Source organism: Rhinichthys klamathensis, unplaced genomic scaffold (genome assembly GCF_029890125.1).
Source record: "Rhinichthys klamathensis goyatoka isolate OS25496 unplaced genomic scaffold, OSU_Roscu_1.1 h1tg000277l_1, whole genome shotgun sequence".
In the NCBI taxonomy this organism is placed as follows: Eukaryota; Metazoa; Chordata; class Actinopteri; order Cypriniformes; family Leuciscidae; genus Rhinichthys; species Rhinichthys klamathensis.
Window position 1 is genome coordinate 43,681 of NW_026606796.1, and position 14,569 is coordinate 58,249.

At 38.1% G+C, this 14,569-nt stretch overlaps 1 protein-coding gene across 1 annotated transcript in view; it reads right to left on the minus strand.

The window, feature by feature from the left end:
- Window positions 1–14,569, minus strand: part of atrnl1b (attractin-like 1b) — a 76,786-nt gene that overhangs the window by 43,344 nt on the left and 18,873 nt on the right. The window contains exons 9-17 of the mRNA XM_056268780.1: window positions 13,725–13,908; window positions 13,459–13,613; window positions 12,352–12,436; window positions 12,056–12,267; window positions 8,339–8,457; window positions 8,107–8,239; window positions 6,469–6,656; window positions 3,050–3,263; window positions 2,745–2,933 (exon numbers count right to left, since the gene is read on the minus strand). Of these exons, the coding sequence (XP_056124755.1) occupies window positions 2,745–2,933; window positions 3,050–3,263; window positions 6,469–6,656; window positions 8,107–8,239; window positions 8,339–8,457; window positions 12,056–12,267; window positions 12,352–12,436; window positions 13,459–13,613; window positions 13,725–13,908 (1,479 nt within the window). The remainder of the gene's footprint in view (window positions 1–2,744; window positions 2,934–3,049; window positions 3,264–6,468; window positions 6,657–8,106; window positions 8,240–8,338; window positions 8,458–12,055; window positions 12,268–12,351; window positions 12,437–13,458; window positions 13,614–13,724; window positions 13,909–14,569) is intronic.

Consider the following 14,569-nt stretch of genomic DNA (forward strand, 5'->3'; position numbering starts at 1 on the left):
CCATATTTGAAACGTCTCACTCAATCGTTTGTTGTTTAGGTCTATATTACAGCGGCGTGCGCTTTATTTGAAATGCAGCATGCGATGTTGTTTAATAACTTTCTAACGGTAGAGCCTGTTCCTATAACATATAGCCAAAGGTAGGTGTATTTTTGCTTTATACATTTTAGGCTTATTCTCAAATTCATATTGTGTTAGGAGGGCGGGATTATTACGCAATTTTAATTGGACAATTTGACCGGATAGATTTAATTTTGGCGGACATTTAATTTTTTTTTCCCGGCCAATGTCCGGTAATTACCGGACAACGGAAACCCTGGTCGGAAGAACACATCTCCCGGATGTTGGACACTACACACAAGAACACCGAAGTGTACTAGAAGATCAGCTATAAAATGAAAGAGAGGGGTTATGAACGGTCCGTCGAGCAGTGCCGCGCAAAGGCGAAAAAACTCCGACATTGATTTGTTCCGGTTCGTGGGTCGGTTGTGTTCTCACTACAAACGAACCGCTCCAGGGTTCGTATGGAATCGAGCCGAGACCACCTCTTCTAGGCGGTCTCGGCTCGGTTGTTTTGTTCCGATTCAGAGTGCGATTGTTGTGTTCACATATGACCAAACGAACCGGGCCAAAAGGGAAACGCCCCTTTGTTTCGGAACAACGTCTCCAATCGATCCAGGTGTGAAAGCACCCTAAGTTTTGTGAATAGAGGGTATGCGCATGACGTCACCGTCGGCCGGAGTGAATGCGGTCACGCCCACAAGTGGCAAAAAGACTGAGCGGCAGCATTTGTTTTCAGCGTGAATGCCGTGAAAATCACACAAAACACATCTAAAACGGGAAAGAGCTTTGCGATTGACTGTACAACTAGATTTGACCAGAAATCTGAGGTACTGTATATTTTTACAGACTGCAAAAAGCTACAGAACAGACTATATTCTGCATAATTGGATGTTTTTAAATAAACACTGACAAAAAACTATACAAGTTTTAGGGCTGGACGATATGATGATATACAGTATAACATTAATGTAAGTGATCACTCGGATTTAGACCTATCTATATTGTATTTATATAAAACGTTTACAGGCAAATTGTCTTCATTTATTTCCCCGGCGTCGAAATCAGGCACATATAAATGTCAGGAAACACGATTCCTGGCTGCATGTCAATATCCATGGATCACTGGATCTTTGATAAGTTGTAAGGAACACTATATCGAGTCCAACTTTTAGTTTAAACTGATAATAGTTTGTTTTACTAGCGTTAACGCAGTTTCCCCTATTAACTCCAGTCACGCAGCAGCTCTTCTGCCACTCAGTCCCGCTGAGGTGGGCGTGTTCCGGCGGGGAAGTGACGTTAATGCATTCCCTCTATAGATAAACGGTTGTATATATCGATAATATATCGATAAAACAATAACTTTAAAAACGGTATTACTCAGTCATTTATTCAGTTATATTAAATGTTTAATCAGGAGAAAACCGTATCTCAAAAGCTAACAAGCAGCAGTAGCATTTTCAGGTAACAGCGTATCGATATTCTTATATAATAATAGAATAATAATAATAATAATAATAAATGTACCATTCAGAAACGTTTTGTAAGAGTCGTGTTAGGGGAGGTTCTGCTTGACTCTCTTCATTGCCGCTTTCTGGGTCTGATTCTGGCTCAAACTAATCAACACCATTATTTACATTTGACCAGAGCACATGCAACTTTCGCCCGTAAAGGTAATGGGCGTGAAGTTTCCGGACAACGTGCACTACGCAGTTTAGCCAATTACAACACACCGGCCCAACTAACCAATCTGAGCCCATTGCCTGTTTCTAAGGGAGTGGTTTCATAGAATCAGGAAGTCAACCGGTCGTTCAAATGACAGGAGAAAGCGGCTTACAATAAAGGTGAAATTTATGTTTAAAATTAGAATAAAGCTAAAAAAAACACGAAGACATGTTATGTTGCACCCCATAAACACAATCGTGCAAAGAAAAAAAGCAGAAACCAACCCTAAAAATATGCACTACCAAAACTTTAAAAGTCTATTGTACCCAGCAAGGCTGCATTTATTTGAGCAAAAATATAGCAAAAACAGATATAATAATTGTTATAATAATAATAATAATAACATAGAACAATTGTTATTTATAATTATTTATAATATTATATATTATTTATTTATAATAAAATTAATAATTTTTTTAAAAATGTAATTAATTTCTGTGATAGCAAAGCTGAATTTTCAGCATCATTACTCCAGTCTTCAGTGTCTTGTGATCCTTTGGAATTAATTTTCAATATGCTGATTTGGTGCTCAAGAAATATTTCTTATTATTGTCAATGTTGAAATCAGTTGTGCTGTTTAATATTTTGTGAAAAAAGTTTTTTTTTCTTCCTTTGATCACTAGAAAGTTCAAAAGAACAGCATTTATTTGAAATGGAAATCTTTTGTAACATTATAAATGTCATTACTGTCACTTTTGATCAATTTAATGCATCCTTACTAAAAAAAAAAAAAAAAAAAGATTTATTTTACTACCACTTATAGGTTCATTTTGTATATATTTTGGCTGCTACCAATAATAGTGCAGTACTATTATTACTAGTACATTTAACACATTTTAATGTATTCAGTTCCTTTTCCCCTGAAAGTAAGTGCTGAAAACTGAAAAAAAAGACCATAGATTCTCTCCGGGGCTATTTATAAGAAGTGATGGCCACTATAGGTAAATAAGGACACTCACACAAACAGTCTCCTGTCTGCCACTCCAGACACTGGCCGTAGGGAAAGGAGATGACGTAGGCATTGGAGTCCACACAGCGTTTGGTGCTTCCACACCACATGCACTCCATGGCCTGGCTGGTGCAGTTCTCACAGGTGGTGCGCAGAGAGCAGGGCATCTTACAAGGGCGGGCGTTCTGATTCGGGCTCACTGCAGAAGAGGAAATATGTATGAGGTTACTGAACAGGGAATGCTTATGGAAATGGGCACATTTCCAAGCCCTCACTGAAAAATAAAGGGAATAGGAGAATGGAATCGGTACTCACCGACTGGTTTCTCACAGATGAGGCCGTCTGTGTTGGCTGTGCAGGGATTGGCCCTGAGGCCAGACACCTGAGCTCTTTCCAGGTAAGCACAGAAGCCTGAGTCATTGGGCTCACCGGGCAGCCACTGCAGAGAGGTGTTAGTGAATGAAGACATGTCCTCCCAGCCCCAGTATGACACGTTGATCTTCCTCAGGCCAACCCACGGGGACAGTTTCTGCAGGACAAATGCAAAAGAATCACAGAAAAAGTTAACAAAATTAGGGACTAAACTAATTTTGAAGAGAGGATGCATCAATCATAATTATGTTAATAGAATGTGAGTATACACTACCATTCAAAAGTTTGAGGTCAGTTCCATTTTTTGTTTTGTTTTTAATTAATACTTTAAGCAATGAAGCCTCAAATTGATCAAAAGTAAAGATTTTATAATGTTAAAAAAACATTTCTATTTCAAATAAATGCTGTTCTTCTGAACAATTAAACAGCACAATTGTTTTCAACAACGATAAGAAATGCTTCTTAAGCACAAAATCAACATGTCAAATTGTAATAATATTTCACAATATAACGGTTTTACTGTATTTCTGATCAAATAAATGTAGTCTGTAATGTTATGTGTATAGGTTTTGTTCATGTATCATAACTGAAAATAAAACCATATAAAAAAATAAATAAATGCAGCCTTGGTGAGTTTAAAACTTTTTTTACAAAAACTGATCCAAACTTTTGAATGGAATAGTGAAAAAGCCAGTATAAATTTTGGACACACTTGACTAAATTTATGTTTTTCATGATCTTAAAAAAAATTAGTGGTGGGCATAGATTAATTTTTTTAATCTAGATTAATCTCACTGTAATCTTGGAATTAATCTAGATTAATCTAGATTAAAATAGCTTTTGAATTCTGCCGAAGGCATTCAGAATATGTGTGCTACCCAAATAAATAACCTCGCAGGTAGTTTGTAAGATGGGCAGGGGCGGAGCCAGACTCTCAGTACAGTGGGGGCGGAGCTTCATCATGGGGCCCTCTGCGACCAAGTCATTTTAAAATTAAAACCGTAAAAAAAAGTAACATATCTGATTAATGCATATGTAATAATGTGTCACTTGTTTAGCCAAGTAAGCTTATGTTAAATAAAACACAAAGACTAACTCGTTCTTTTCTTTTTAATGCGCCCGATTTATATTTTCTCTCCAAATTTCGTAACTATTCTCTAAATTATACATTCGCACCTCACGCCACCCACTGTACTCCTGAGGCAAGTAGGCCTACCTTATACGCTGTGTTAAGGTTCATTTATGACTCACAAGGCGAGCTCCAGTTCACGCGCCGGCGGCTCCGTGTTGTGATTATCTATTGTCTGCTATATTTACTTCGTATTTATTAAATCCAGGCAATTGGTTGATGAAACATTGATTAAAATTAAGATACAATTAATACAAAACGAAATTCACCTTAATGAAAGGCTTTGTGCTTTATGTTTGATGTCTCTGTGAAAGTTTTAAAGCAGTTTTTCAGTGCCGTTTTTTAAGAGCGGTAACGTCCGTAACGGGGAACTGTCACGTAACATTTTTTTTCCCTCATAAATGCGTACACGAAAAATAAGACAAAATGAATATTTTATGTTCTGTGGAGAGCCAACCCTTCTTCATCCGGTGGTTAGCATTACTTTTTGTACTTTTGCCACCTAAAAGTTAAAGTTTTTTTTGTGTCACGTCCATTACGGATGTGTATTTCCCTCATATTAAATATAAAACGCATAGACTGATATTTTTCTAATGTCTGGACTCCTTTATTAAGGGAGTATGGATAAACAGACGTTTCAATATATTGGTATTAAATGCCCCCTACAGTGCAATTCGGCTAGGTATACATCTGCGCTAAAATATCAAGGTGAAAGTCATAGCTTGCGTAGTATAGACCCAGCTCCCAACCCAACTTTGAGAATAGATTAACAGCGATATTTTTGTTTTATCGCCCGATAAGAGTCTCACGTTAACGCAGCACGTTAACGCCGATAACGGCCCACCACTAAAAAAAAAAATGTTTAAAGACTAAATGATAAAAGACTTGGATTGTGTCTATAGCCCTATTCGGACGGTAATTGTTTCTCATGGGGTCGTACGGTATTTTCAACATTTACAGGGGCTAGTTGGTGATTTTATTGCCATCATTTATTGCAATGTCAGTGTTTTTCTCCCACCACCCGTGTCAAAATCCCTGGTCGAATTACCTACTTTTTAACAAACAACAGGGTCATGTGATAATTTAACTGCCGTCCGAATCCACACCACTGAGTTTACAAGAGATCAATTCAAAATTCACTGTTTAAATCTATTTTGACCACTGCTGAGCACCGTACGATAACTGTTGCGCTTCGCTGCAATTTTCATGTTTTTTAAAGATGTACACTTTTATTATTGAAATGTTGGAAAGTATTTACAAGAACAATATTTCATCACCGCTCCACCTCAGCGAGTGGAAGCTGTTAAGAACAAAAAGGAGAAAGAGAAGAAAAGCATGTAAAGATTTGAAATGGACCATTATGCAACCATGCAGCAACAGATATGAAATACCTTTTTAAAATATATATATATATATATATATACCAAGCAACTTTATTTACTTCATGTTTATTTACTTCATGCTGCATTAACCTTTTACCGTTAATTTCCACATTTTTAAAATGACATCATTTTGAGTTAAAAAGCAAGACAGAACACCATTTCAACTATAGTGTGTCTATCTTCCTATTTTTAAACAGATTTTTTTTTTTTTATCAAATAATAAATAGGATATTATTTTCCTTATTATTCCAAGCATGAGACATTTTATTTACAGCAGACAATCATGTGAATAACCATGTGAGCAGCGTGTTCCTTGATTCAAAGGATCACAAAACTTGTTTCTTCACCGTGAATAAATCGCCATCCGAATGTTTTATCATTGAGGTGCAATGCAAATTAATTTTTTTTACAGACGTCCACATGAGAAATATTTACCATCCGAGTAGGGCTTTATTATGATTTTCTTTACAAAACTACCATTTTACTACAACAAAACGGTGAGTTGAATCACATAGCGAAAGAAAATAATCCAACAAGTGGTCAGCATACATTTGAACTCCTAAAATACTGTTTTAAAAGCATTCCAGGTGGAAGTTGGTTGTGAGAATCATGACCAAAGTGTGGAGAGCTGCAATCTAGGAAAAGGCTGGCTCCTTTCCAGAGGCTAAATATAAGATAGCATTGATTTGCTTGCCATTATTTGGTCACAACATAATTCTCATACTTGTATTTGCATTATTTCATAGTTTTGATGACTTTACTACCATTCTAGAATGTGGAAAATATTGATAAGGAACGAGAATGTAGGTCCAAACTCCTAAATGGTAGTGTACATATGAGCAGACACAAACCTTTCCCTTCAGCAGGTACTTCTGTAGTTCGTCCAGCACAAAGTCCACCTGCTTGGCTGTGGTAAGGGAGGCGATGTTTCCCTCCAGGTTCTTGCAGTAGTGCTGAGCATTGTCATAGCTCTCCCTGCTGGAATTGATCTGAAGACAGGCCTCCCCAACATTGCTCCAACCGTCTCCACACAGCTGGGCTACAGAGAGTTCATGAGATGTCGACGAATCAGGAGCTTTTATCTCAAGCCTCATATTTTTTCCATTTCTCGTTTGATCTCTGCTCTTCAGAGACAGCAGGAGAGCTCTTAACATGATGCAAATTACTCTGTAGAACCAAGTGAAGCTCTAAAAGGGCCAATAGCTAATTCAAGCAAAGTGGCCGGTTTAAGAAATTTCCACAGTGGTAAATGCCAGGCACAATCAGAATGAATCATTCAGCAAATTTACAATTCAAAGAAGACAAAAGGTATCCTGATTGTCAAGTTTCTTCAGGTCAGAATTTACAAAGAGCACAACACCCACAAATTCAAGTACAACCAAAATGAAATTACGAAACAAAAATAGAAGAGGTGTCTTTAAATCTGCCAAAAACAGGCTGTTTCAAAAAACTAGTGACCTTCCTGTCTAGACAACCTTTTAAGGTGCACTCCTGACACAAAGGCCCTGTTTAAACCTGATATTAAGATGCGTCTTGGTCGATCGGATCACAAGTGGACGACGCTAAATACAGGTGTAAACGGGTTTTAAAACGTTTTGAGCTTGTCCACTTTCAACCACTTCCAGAGGTAGAGGACCCGATTGCTTTCGTAGTGTAAACGCTCATGTGGTCGAATGTTTTCGGACAGCCACAAAAGACTGCCTACTCTCCGCCTACTGACCTAACACGTAAACATTATGGGAAACGCGCTAGCCAGACGGGATTTAAACTTTGTCGGCAGGAGAATCAAGTTTGGTTTGAAGACGAAAAACGTACCAAGCACAATGCTCTCTCACCATTCCTGATTTCTAACACACACTATCGCATTCGGCGTGATCTTGCGGCTGTCAGAGCAGAAACGAAAGCTGCTGCTTCCTGTATGTGTTACCGTTGTCTCTGGGCACGTTCATATATAAATTGTGCGACCTTATTTTGTCCATTAGATCGAAAGATCTATACATTTACCCGCCCATAGACCCTGTAATCGAAGGAATCAGGACAGAAGTGGTTGACAGTGGACAAAAGAAATCGATTAAAACACCGGGTGTAAACGGGTATGTGTCTCCCTCATCTACTTGTGATACGATTGACCAAAATGCATCTTAAAACCAGGTGTAAACAGGGCCAAATGCTGCTCCAAAAAGAAAGCTAGCTTCTTTTGGCCAATATATAAGACCACAATGCACTGTAGTAAGCTCACTGAATAAAATGAATCTAAGATGGCAGATGAGTGTGTATAAACTCATTGAAATTGTCTATTTTACCCAATATAAGTATGCTACATATTTTTATGCTCATCATGTCCTTAACTTGGCAGCATGTTAATGGCAAACTCCATTGGAATCAATTGTGAATCATGTGTGAAAAATGCTTGACAAGCCCAATGACCATCAGTCTCTGTTCACAAAATAGAATAAAAAATATCTCCCACCATCCTCTGCCGTTCTTACCAGGAAGGGTGTGGCATTCCTGCTGCTGAGGATCCCATTGGCAGCTGAGGTTGAGAGAGCAGCTCTTGCAGTTGGCCATCTTACTGCAAATCTGCTCATTCCTGATTGGACAGTTGGTGAAATTCTTTACAGTCTAGTGAAAAGAAAGTCAAAAGAGTTTTCAACAAACACAGGACTACTAGCACATAGAGTTGTGAAGTGTAGCATTGATGCCCTCTGCAGGCCGACTTACAGCAGTGCAGTTACTGAGAGCTGAGATGCATTTCTTGCTGTCACACCACTGACATCCATTAGTGTTGGCGGTACAGCTGGTGCAGTCTGAGAAGCGGTAACATCTCTCATCCACCGTGGCTAGAGCAGAGACAGATCGAAAAAACAAAGAAGAAAGGCTGAGATGAAGAGCTCAGTGCAAAAAACGACAGTCTTGAGTATTAATATCCAACAGTTATGAGGCATACATTAATCTAGAGAGACATCTAAACTCTTCCAAAGCCAACTCTCATATCAGACCTTTAACCGAAGTAGAAGAGAAACATTTAACACTTCAAACACCTTCCATTCCCCATTTACTTCTAATCGCATGACTTCAGACAGTGGGACTTATGTAAAGGATCAAAGAAGCCTCTGTTCTACGTCTCTCTGCTTTGACAATGCTTTATTCAATATTTAAAAGTGTCTCCATGTCCTTACTTCACTACAGAAACATTTGCTTCCCGGTCCTTGGACTTAAAAAGTTCTCTCTCAAACACACCTACATTTCCTGTACAATTAGTTGAACCAGTAAAGACTTTTACATTGTTACATAACGTTTCAGTCACATTTAATCGATTTAATGCGTCCTTGTTGGATAAAAGTAATGGCTGTCTCTCCAACAGCAAAAACATAATTGCAGTGATTACTACAAACTCTGCTACTGCAGTGAGAAACCCCGTTTAAACCCACAGGCCCTTCTCCAATAGGCTCTATGCACGAACGCTGCTGATGTATTTCCGGTAGAATCTCAGCCAGTATCTTTACCTCCGCATAGCGCGTTCTATAGCGAAGAGTACTAGCGGCCAAACTTTAATAAAATTCATTTTCTCAGAAACGAGACAATTTTAGAAACTGATTCGCTAGTCGGATTTCGCATGATATGAGAGATTACTCACCATCAAAGTTGTCGCTGTAGCTCGAAATATATAATTTAATGCCGTTCTCTTTCTTACTCTTATGTGTGACAGCTAACTGCCTCACAATATTGTTAACATCATTCATGTTAACCGCTGGAAGTTCTTGTAAACAGTGAGTGTAATTTGCCATTATACCATTGTAGCAGGTGACATCAAGGGAGTAAAGTTGTGAATCAAGGGGGTGTGGTTAGCCTAGTATAAAGCTCAGTGGTAGGAACGAGAATAGTAGGTGCGTTTGTTTCTGGCCGGCGGAAATCGATCGACACTTGTGGTGTTCATATGCGAGAGGTTCGCCTGTGGATTTCTTTGGATCTTTGAGACAGGTATGAGTTGATTCGAATTATTAAATTGTTTTAATATGGGGTGATTGTTTTAATATGAATAATAAAGTGGTTTTAATGTTTGTATTTTCAGCTCTATGGAGCCCATTTGTTGCTCTTGTTGTAATTGAATTTGTTTGGGTTTTTTTTGTTTGTTTATTTGGTTTGGGTATATTGTCTAGTCCGCCTGGGTGATTGAGCTGGTAATCGGGCCCAAAAGAAATGGGAAAGGCCTTTGGGGCAGACTAGTTTTCTTTTCTTTTTGTTTGTTTGTATATTGTTTGTTCCCCCACTATTTATTACTGCAGCACGAGGATGCTACTGGCTTAGTGTTTGAACAGAGGAGCTACTTTTGCATGTAATTTATTTTGGATTAACTGAGTGATTCACAAGGTTTTGTTTGATGAATTTACCTTGTGGTTTTTTTTATTGTGTTTGATTCTTATTTTGCTGGGTGGTTTAGAGGCTCCTTCTGTTCGGGTAGTTTGTGATGAAAGCATCCTTTTGTGTGTGATATACTTTTTGTGTAAGCCAAAAATAAACCTTGATGATTTTTCTATTTAATGAACCTGAGTCGTGTTTTGTTTAGTTAACGGTGGGTCATGTAACACCATGGTATGGGTGAATACTCGATTCTGATTGGCTGCATGGTGTCCGTTAAAAAGTGATAGAGGACACCTAGTAAAGTAGTTCTGGTGAAACTGACTGTTTACCATTCGAAAATAATAAATAAATGCGCTGCCTACAACAGCTGTGAGTAACCATAGCAACAGGCAGTCAAAGTATCCGTTTACAATTTGCTCTATCAAAACAAACATCTAACGTTAGTTAGATATTACATAGCCTACTAATACAACAATGAGCGACTTCGTTATTTCTTTTAACATTTATGGAGAATATGACAACTTTGACGACTGGGATGCTGCTGAAGAAAGAAAAAATGTAAATAAAACGGAGAAACGACACAGAGATAACACCGGGAGCATGTAGGCAAATGACCCTCTCTTTGATCTGATTAATTTATTGCCCTCTATAAATGCGCAAATCGCTGGAGCGCAGAACTAATTGTTTTTTTTTGTTTGATTGTTGTTTGATTTAATTGTTTTATGTGTAATAAAAAAATAACTATGCCTACCTTTGTGTTTCATGGAAAAAAAAAATGCATTTTTGAACCTGAAGGGTTCTACAAGCTGAGCGGACTATAAATATCTCCGGTTGCTAAATAAACCGTCAGGCAAGTTATTATTTGTAAAAACTAGATTTAGCCTAATTAAAATATAAACTAATGTTTTGAAAATGTTTTATTTGGCAAGTGACCATGGTATAAGCAGGTTAATGCCCTCCGAGGTGTCCATTGTCAAGTTTTAATGGACTTCGGCGGAGGCAACCGTCCTCCGCTGCGCGTTGGCCGGTTCACACCTCGCCGTCGTCCATTAAAACCTGACAATGGACACCTCGTCGGGAATTAACCCTTACTTATCTCCACCTAATGCAAAAACGGCTTGCGACGCAGCACCGGATGTATGTAACTGGGCGGGCTGAGACAAAACACAGAAGCGATCGTGCATAGAGCCTATTTTGAATGTTTTTATTATTTAATATATAGTTTGTTGATTTTTAAAAAATATTTTAAAAAAATACAAATAAAACAAGTATATCCTTTAAAAAATACCAAACATTTATTACAACACTAAGTTTAAGTTTAATTTATTTAATAAGTTTTTTTTATTTATTTAATGTCACTGATTTAAGTTTCACCAACCTTAAGTAGATACAACACTTACACTTACTTTTATTTCAGTGACTGATTTATCAAGTCTTTTTGACTGATTATTTAAAAGAACTGGATCATAAACATAAATCATTGAGAAATCTGACAACATGAGTGCTTCCAGCATCTTGGCGTTATTTCAAATTCATAGTACACAGTCTTTATCGCATTCGATTTAATTTAGACTGCAGGTTCACATTTTTCCCATGGCACTTGAGATTCAGCAGCGGCAGACAGGGGTGAAGAAAACACTGACACACACGCAACACAAACAAGGCCAGCACTGCCAGGGAATATCCCAGCATGCACCTCTCAAGACCTCAGGTTTGAATTTCAAATCAAAGAAAACAAAGCCAAATACTGCATTAGCTTGAGGTCCACACACTCACTCTCAAAGACTAAATTCTGGCTGGTTTTGTGTGGTTGGCTGTGTTCTGACATGTGGCAAAAGATCAAACAGACTGGCAGTCCTGCAGAGCTGAGGAGGGCTGTGGGAAACTGTCCTCTGCGTCTGCTTCAGACAGCTTGTGCCCCCGCCATTACTCTCTCATTAACACAGCCAGTGCACGATGTAGCAGACAAACCCAAGGGCTTAGATCAATACACACAAGACTGATTTCTTGGCTTGGGCATGGTAGAAAATGTTTTAGCTGAGGGTGGCAGCTTCTAAGCCTCTTCCAGGTACCTACCAGCTTTGGCAGGGCAGAATGGAGCAGGTGTAGCACTGTTAGTGAAGCTGGGCTCCCAGGACACGCAGCGGCCCCCTTTCCAAACGCAGCGCACGCCAGGGCCTGCAGCCTCACAACGCTCCTGACCCAGGAAAGCCTCACAGCTGGGCGGCCTGTAGATCAGTACGTCATTCAGAAGGACGCTAGAGAACCCCCCAAACACATACATGGATCTAGAAAGAGAAGAAGATAAAGACAGTTGAGTAGACAACAACCTTTTGCGAGAGTGTGTGTGTGTGGGGGGGGGGGGGTCTCACCCATTACTGGTTACTGCTGTATGTCCAAAGCGATTCACGTCTCTGTGCAAGTTTGGTTTGGGAAGGACCTTCCACTCGTCACACGCTGTAAGAAAAAAGGCACATGGAAAATTTATTAAATTATTGTAAATGACTTATTTCATGCCCTTTTCAATTAATTTGTGATTACGGCAAGACTTTAAAAAAAAAAATGGTTTGATTCGGACTGCTGTGGTGTGAACCGGTTAACCATATCATTAAGTAGAACCAGTTTAGGAATGATTTGCTCATAAATCACTATGCAATAAATTCATATTTTTGAACATAGAAACAAAACTAAAATGTATTTTCCCGAAGGGATTCTCCATGGACTTTATTAATTATAATAAAATGTTTCCTGGACAACACAATTTTTCAATTATCTGATATTTCTTTGGCTTTCCATGTGGGAATGCTGACAACTGTACACTACCGTTAAAAAATTTGGGGTCAGTACTTTTTTTTTAAGACATTAATACTTCAGCAAGGATATATTAATTTGATAAAAAGTGACAGTAAAAGACTTTTACATAATTACAAAAAAAATAATATTTCAAATAGAAGTTGTTCTTTTTAACTTTCTATTCATCGAAGAATCCTAAAAAAAATCCACAAAAATATTAAGTAGCACAACTGTTTTCAACATTGATGATAATGATAACTGAAGACTGCAATATTGGCTGCTGAAAATTCATAAAAATTCATTTTTTTAAAACTACATTTTTAAACTAATTGAAATATATATAAATAAATATAGTGTAATACTAGTATTTCACAATATTAGCTTTTACTGTATTTTTGATCATATAAATGCATCCTTTTAGAGTAGGGATGGGTATCGATAATAATAAATAGTAAGTGTATTTTCTTAATTTCTCCAGTACCGACAGCAGAACCGATAACGTCAGAGCTTATCGATACTGCAGTCTTTCATTATTTAGCCCCGGGGCTCATTTAATACCAGGTTTTGGTACCCATCCCTTTTGGTGAGCAGAAGAAAATATCCTTCAAAAACATTAAAAATCTTACAGACCTCCAACTTTTCAACAGCAGTGTATGTCAAAGGTGTAGCAAAGTACCAGCACAAACCAATGTCATAGGCGAGAAAGTCAGCAGAGAAGCACTTGGCTCCATTGCTAAGAGACGTGTCATTATGGGTATTTCCTCCAAAGATGAGTAGAGTTCCTCCCAGCAGCACAGACGAATGCAGGTAACGTGGGTAACCGCTTTCCCTAAGAATCGTCCTGTGACACACAACAAACAACATCAAACTGATGCACCAAAACTGAAACTAACTGAACTATAGCCTGTTCCTCTACAATTTTTTTCCCTTGAATATGTATGTGCACTCTTACCAGGTGCGGGTCTGAACCTCATAGCGGTAAAGATCATCCACCAGGCCATATTTGTTTGCTGGGAGAGATTTGTAGCCTCCGTGGACGTACACGCTCTTGCTACCGCTGTCGTACACACTGCTATGGCCATAACCACCCTGAGCGATTGCTCCTCTAGTCTCTGGCACCAGCCAAGTGTTCGTCCCTGTGCACAGAAACAAAATAACTTACTTTAAAAGTGCACCTTTAAGTCAAGGATTTTCTTTAAACGTTAAACACGTTTTGCCTCTCCATAACCAGTCTGTGGAAATTTGACAGTGAGCATGTTTCGGTACAATGAGTGGAATAACAATGAGTAACCTCATCCCAATAGAATATGGTTTGTGGTACGAGTTCACAACACTTGTAAGATCACTTGAGAACATAAAGATTATGCCCTGATCAAAGAGTTTAACATGATTAAAAAAAGGTACAGATTATTCAAATGCTTCAGACTGAGAGACACTGAGTCTCTGGATACATTATTTGTTCATGGGTCTTTGCAAAGAACCACAGCTTCATCTACTGGACCACTTGTGTAAAATAAAAAAATCGAATCCGTTTCAACCCCTGCAGACCTACTTGTTTTACTGTTGCTCTCAAAAGTTGCCTATATTGTCTTTAAAAAAACAACAATGTACAATCTGTGTTGTTATTGTTAACTAAAACTAAGTTAATTGAAAATTAATTAAATTAAAAACTAAAAAAAAACTGAAAATTAGGCCATGGCAACTAACTGAAATAAAAAAAGTTTAAAGTGAAGTACTAAAATTAGTAAAACTGAAATAATAAAAAACTAATAAAAATGACAAATGTGCATCAAATTA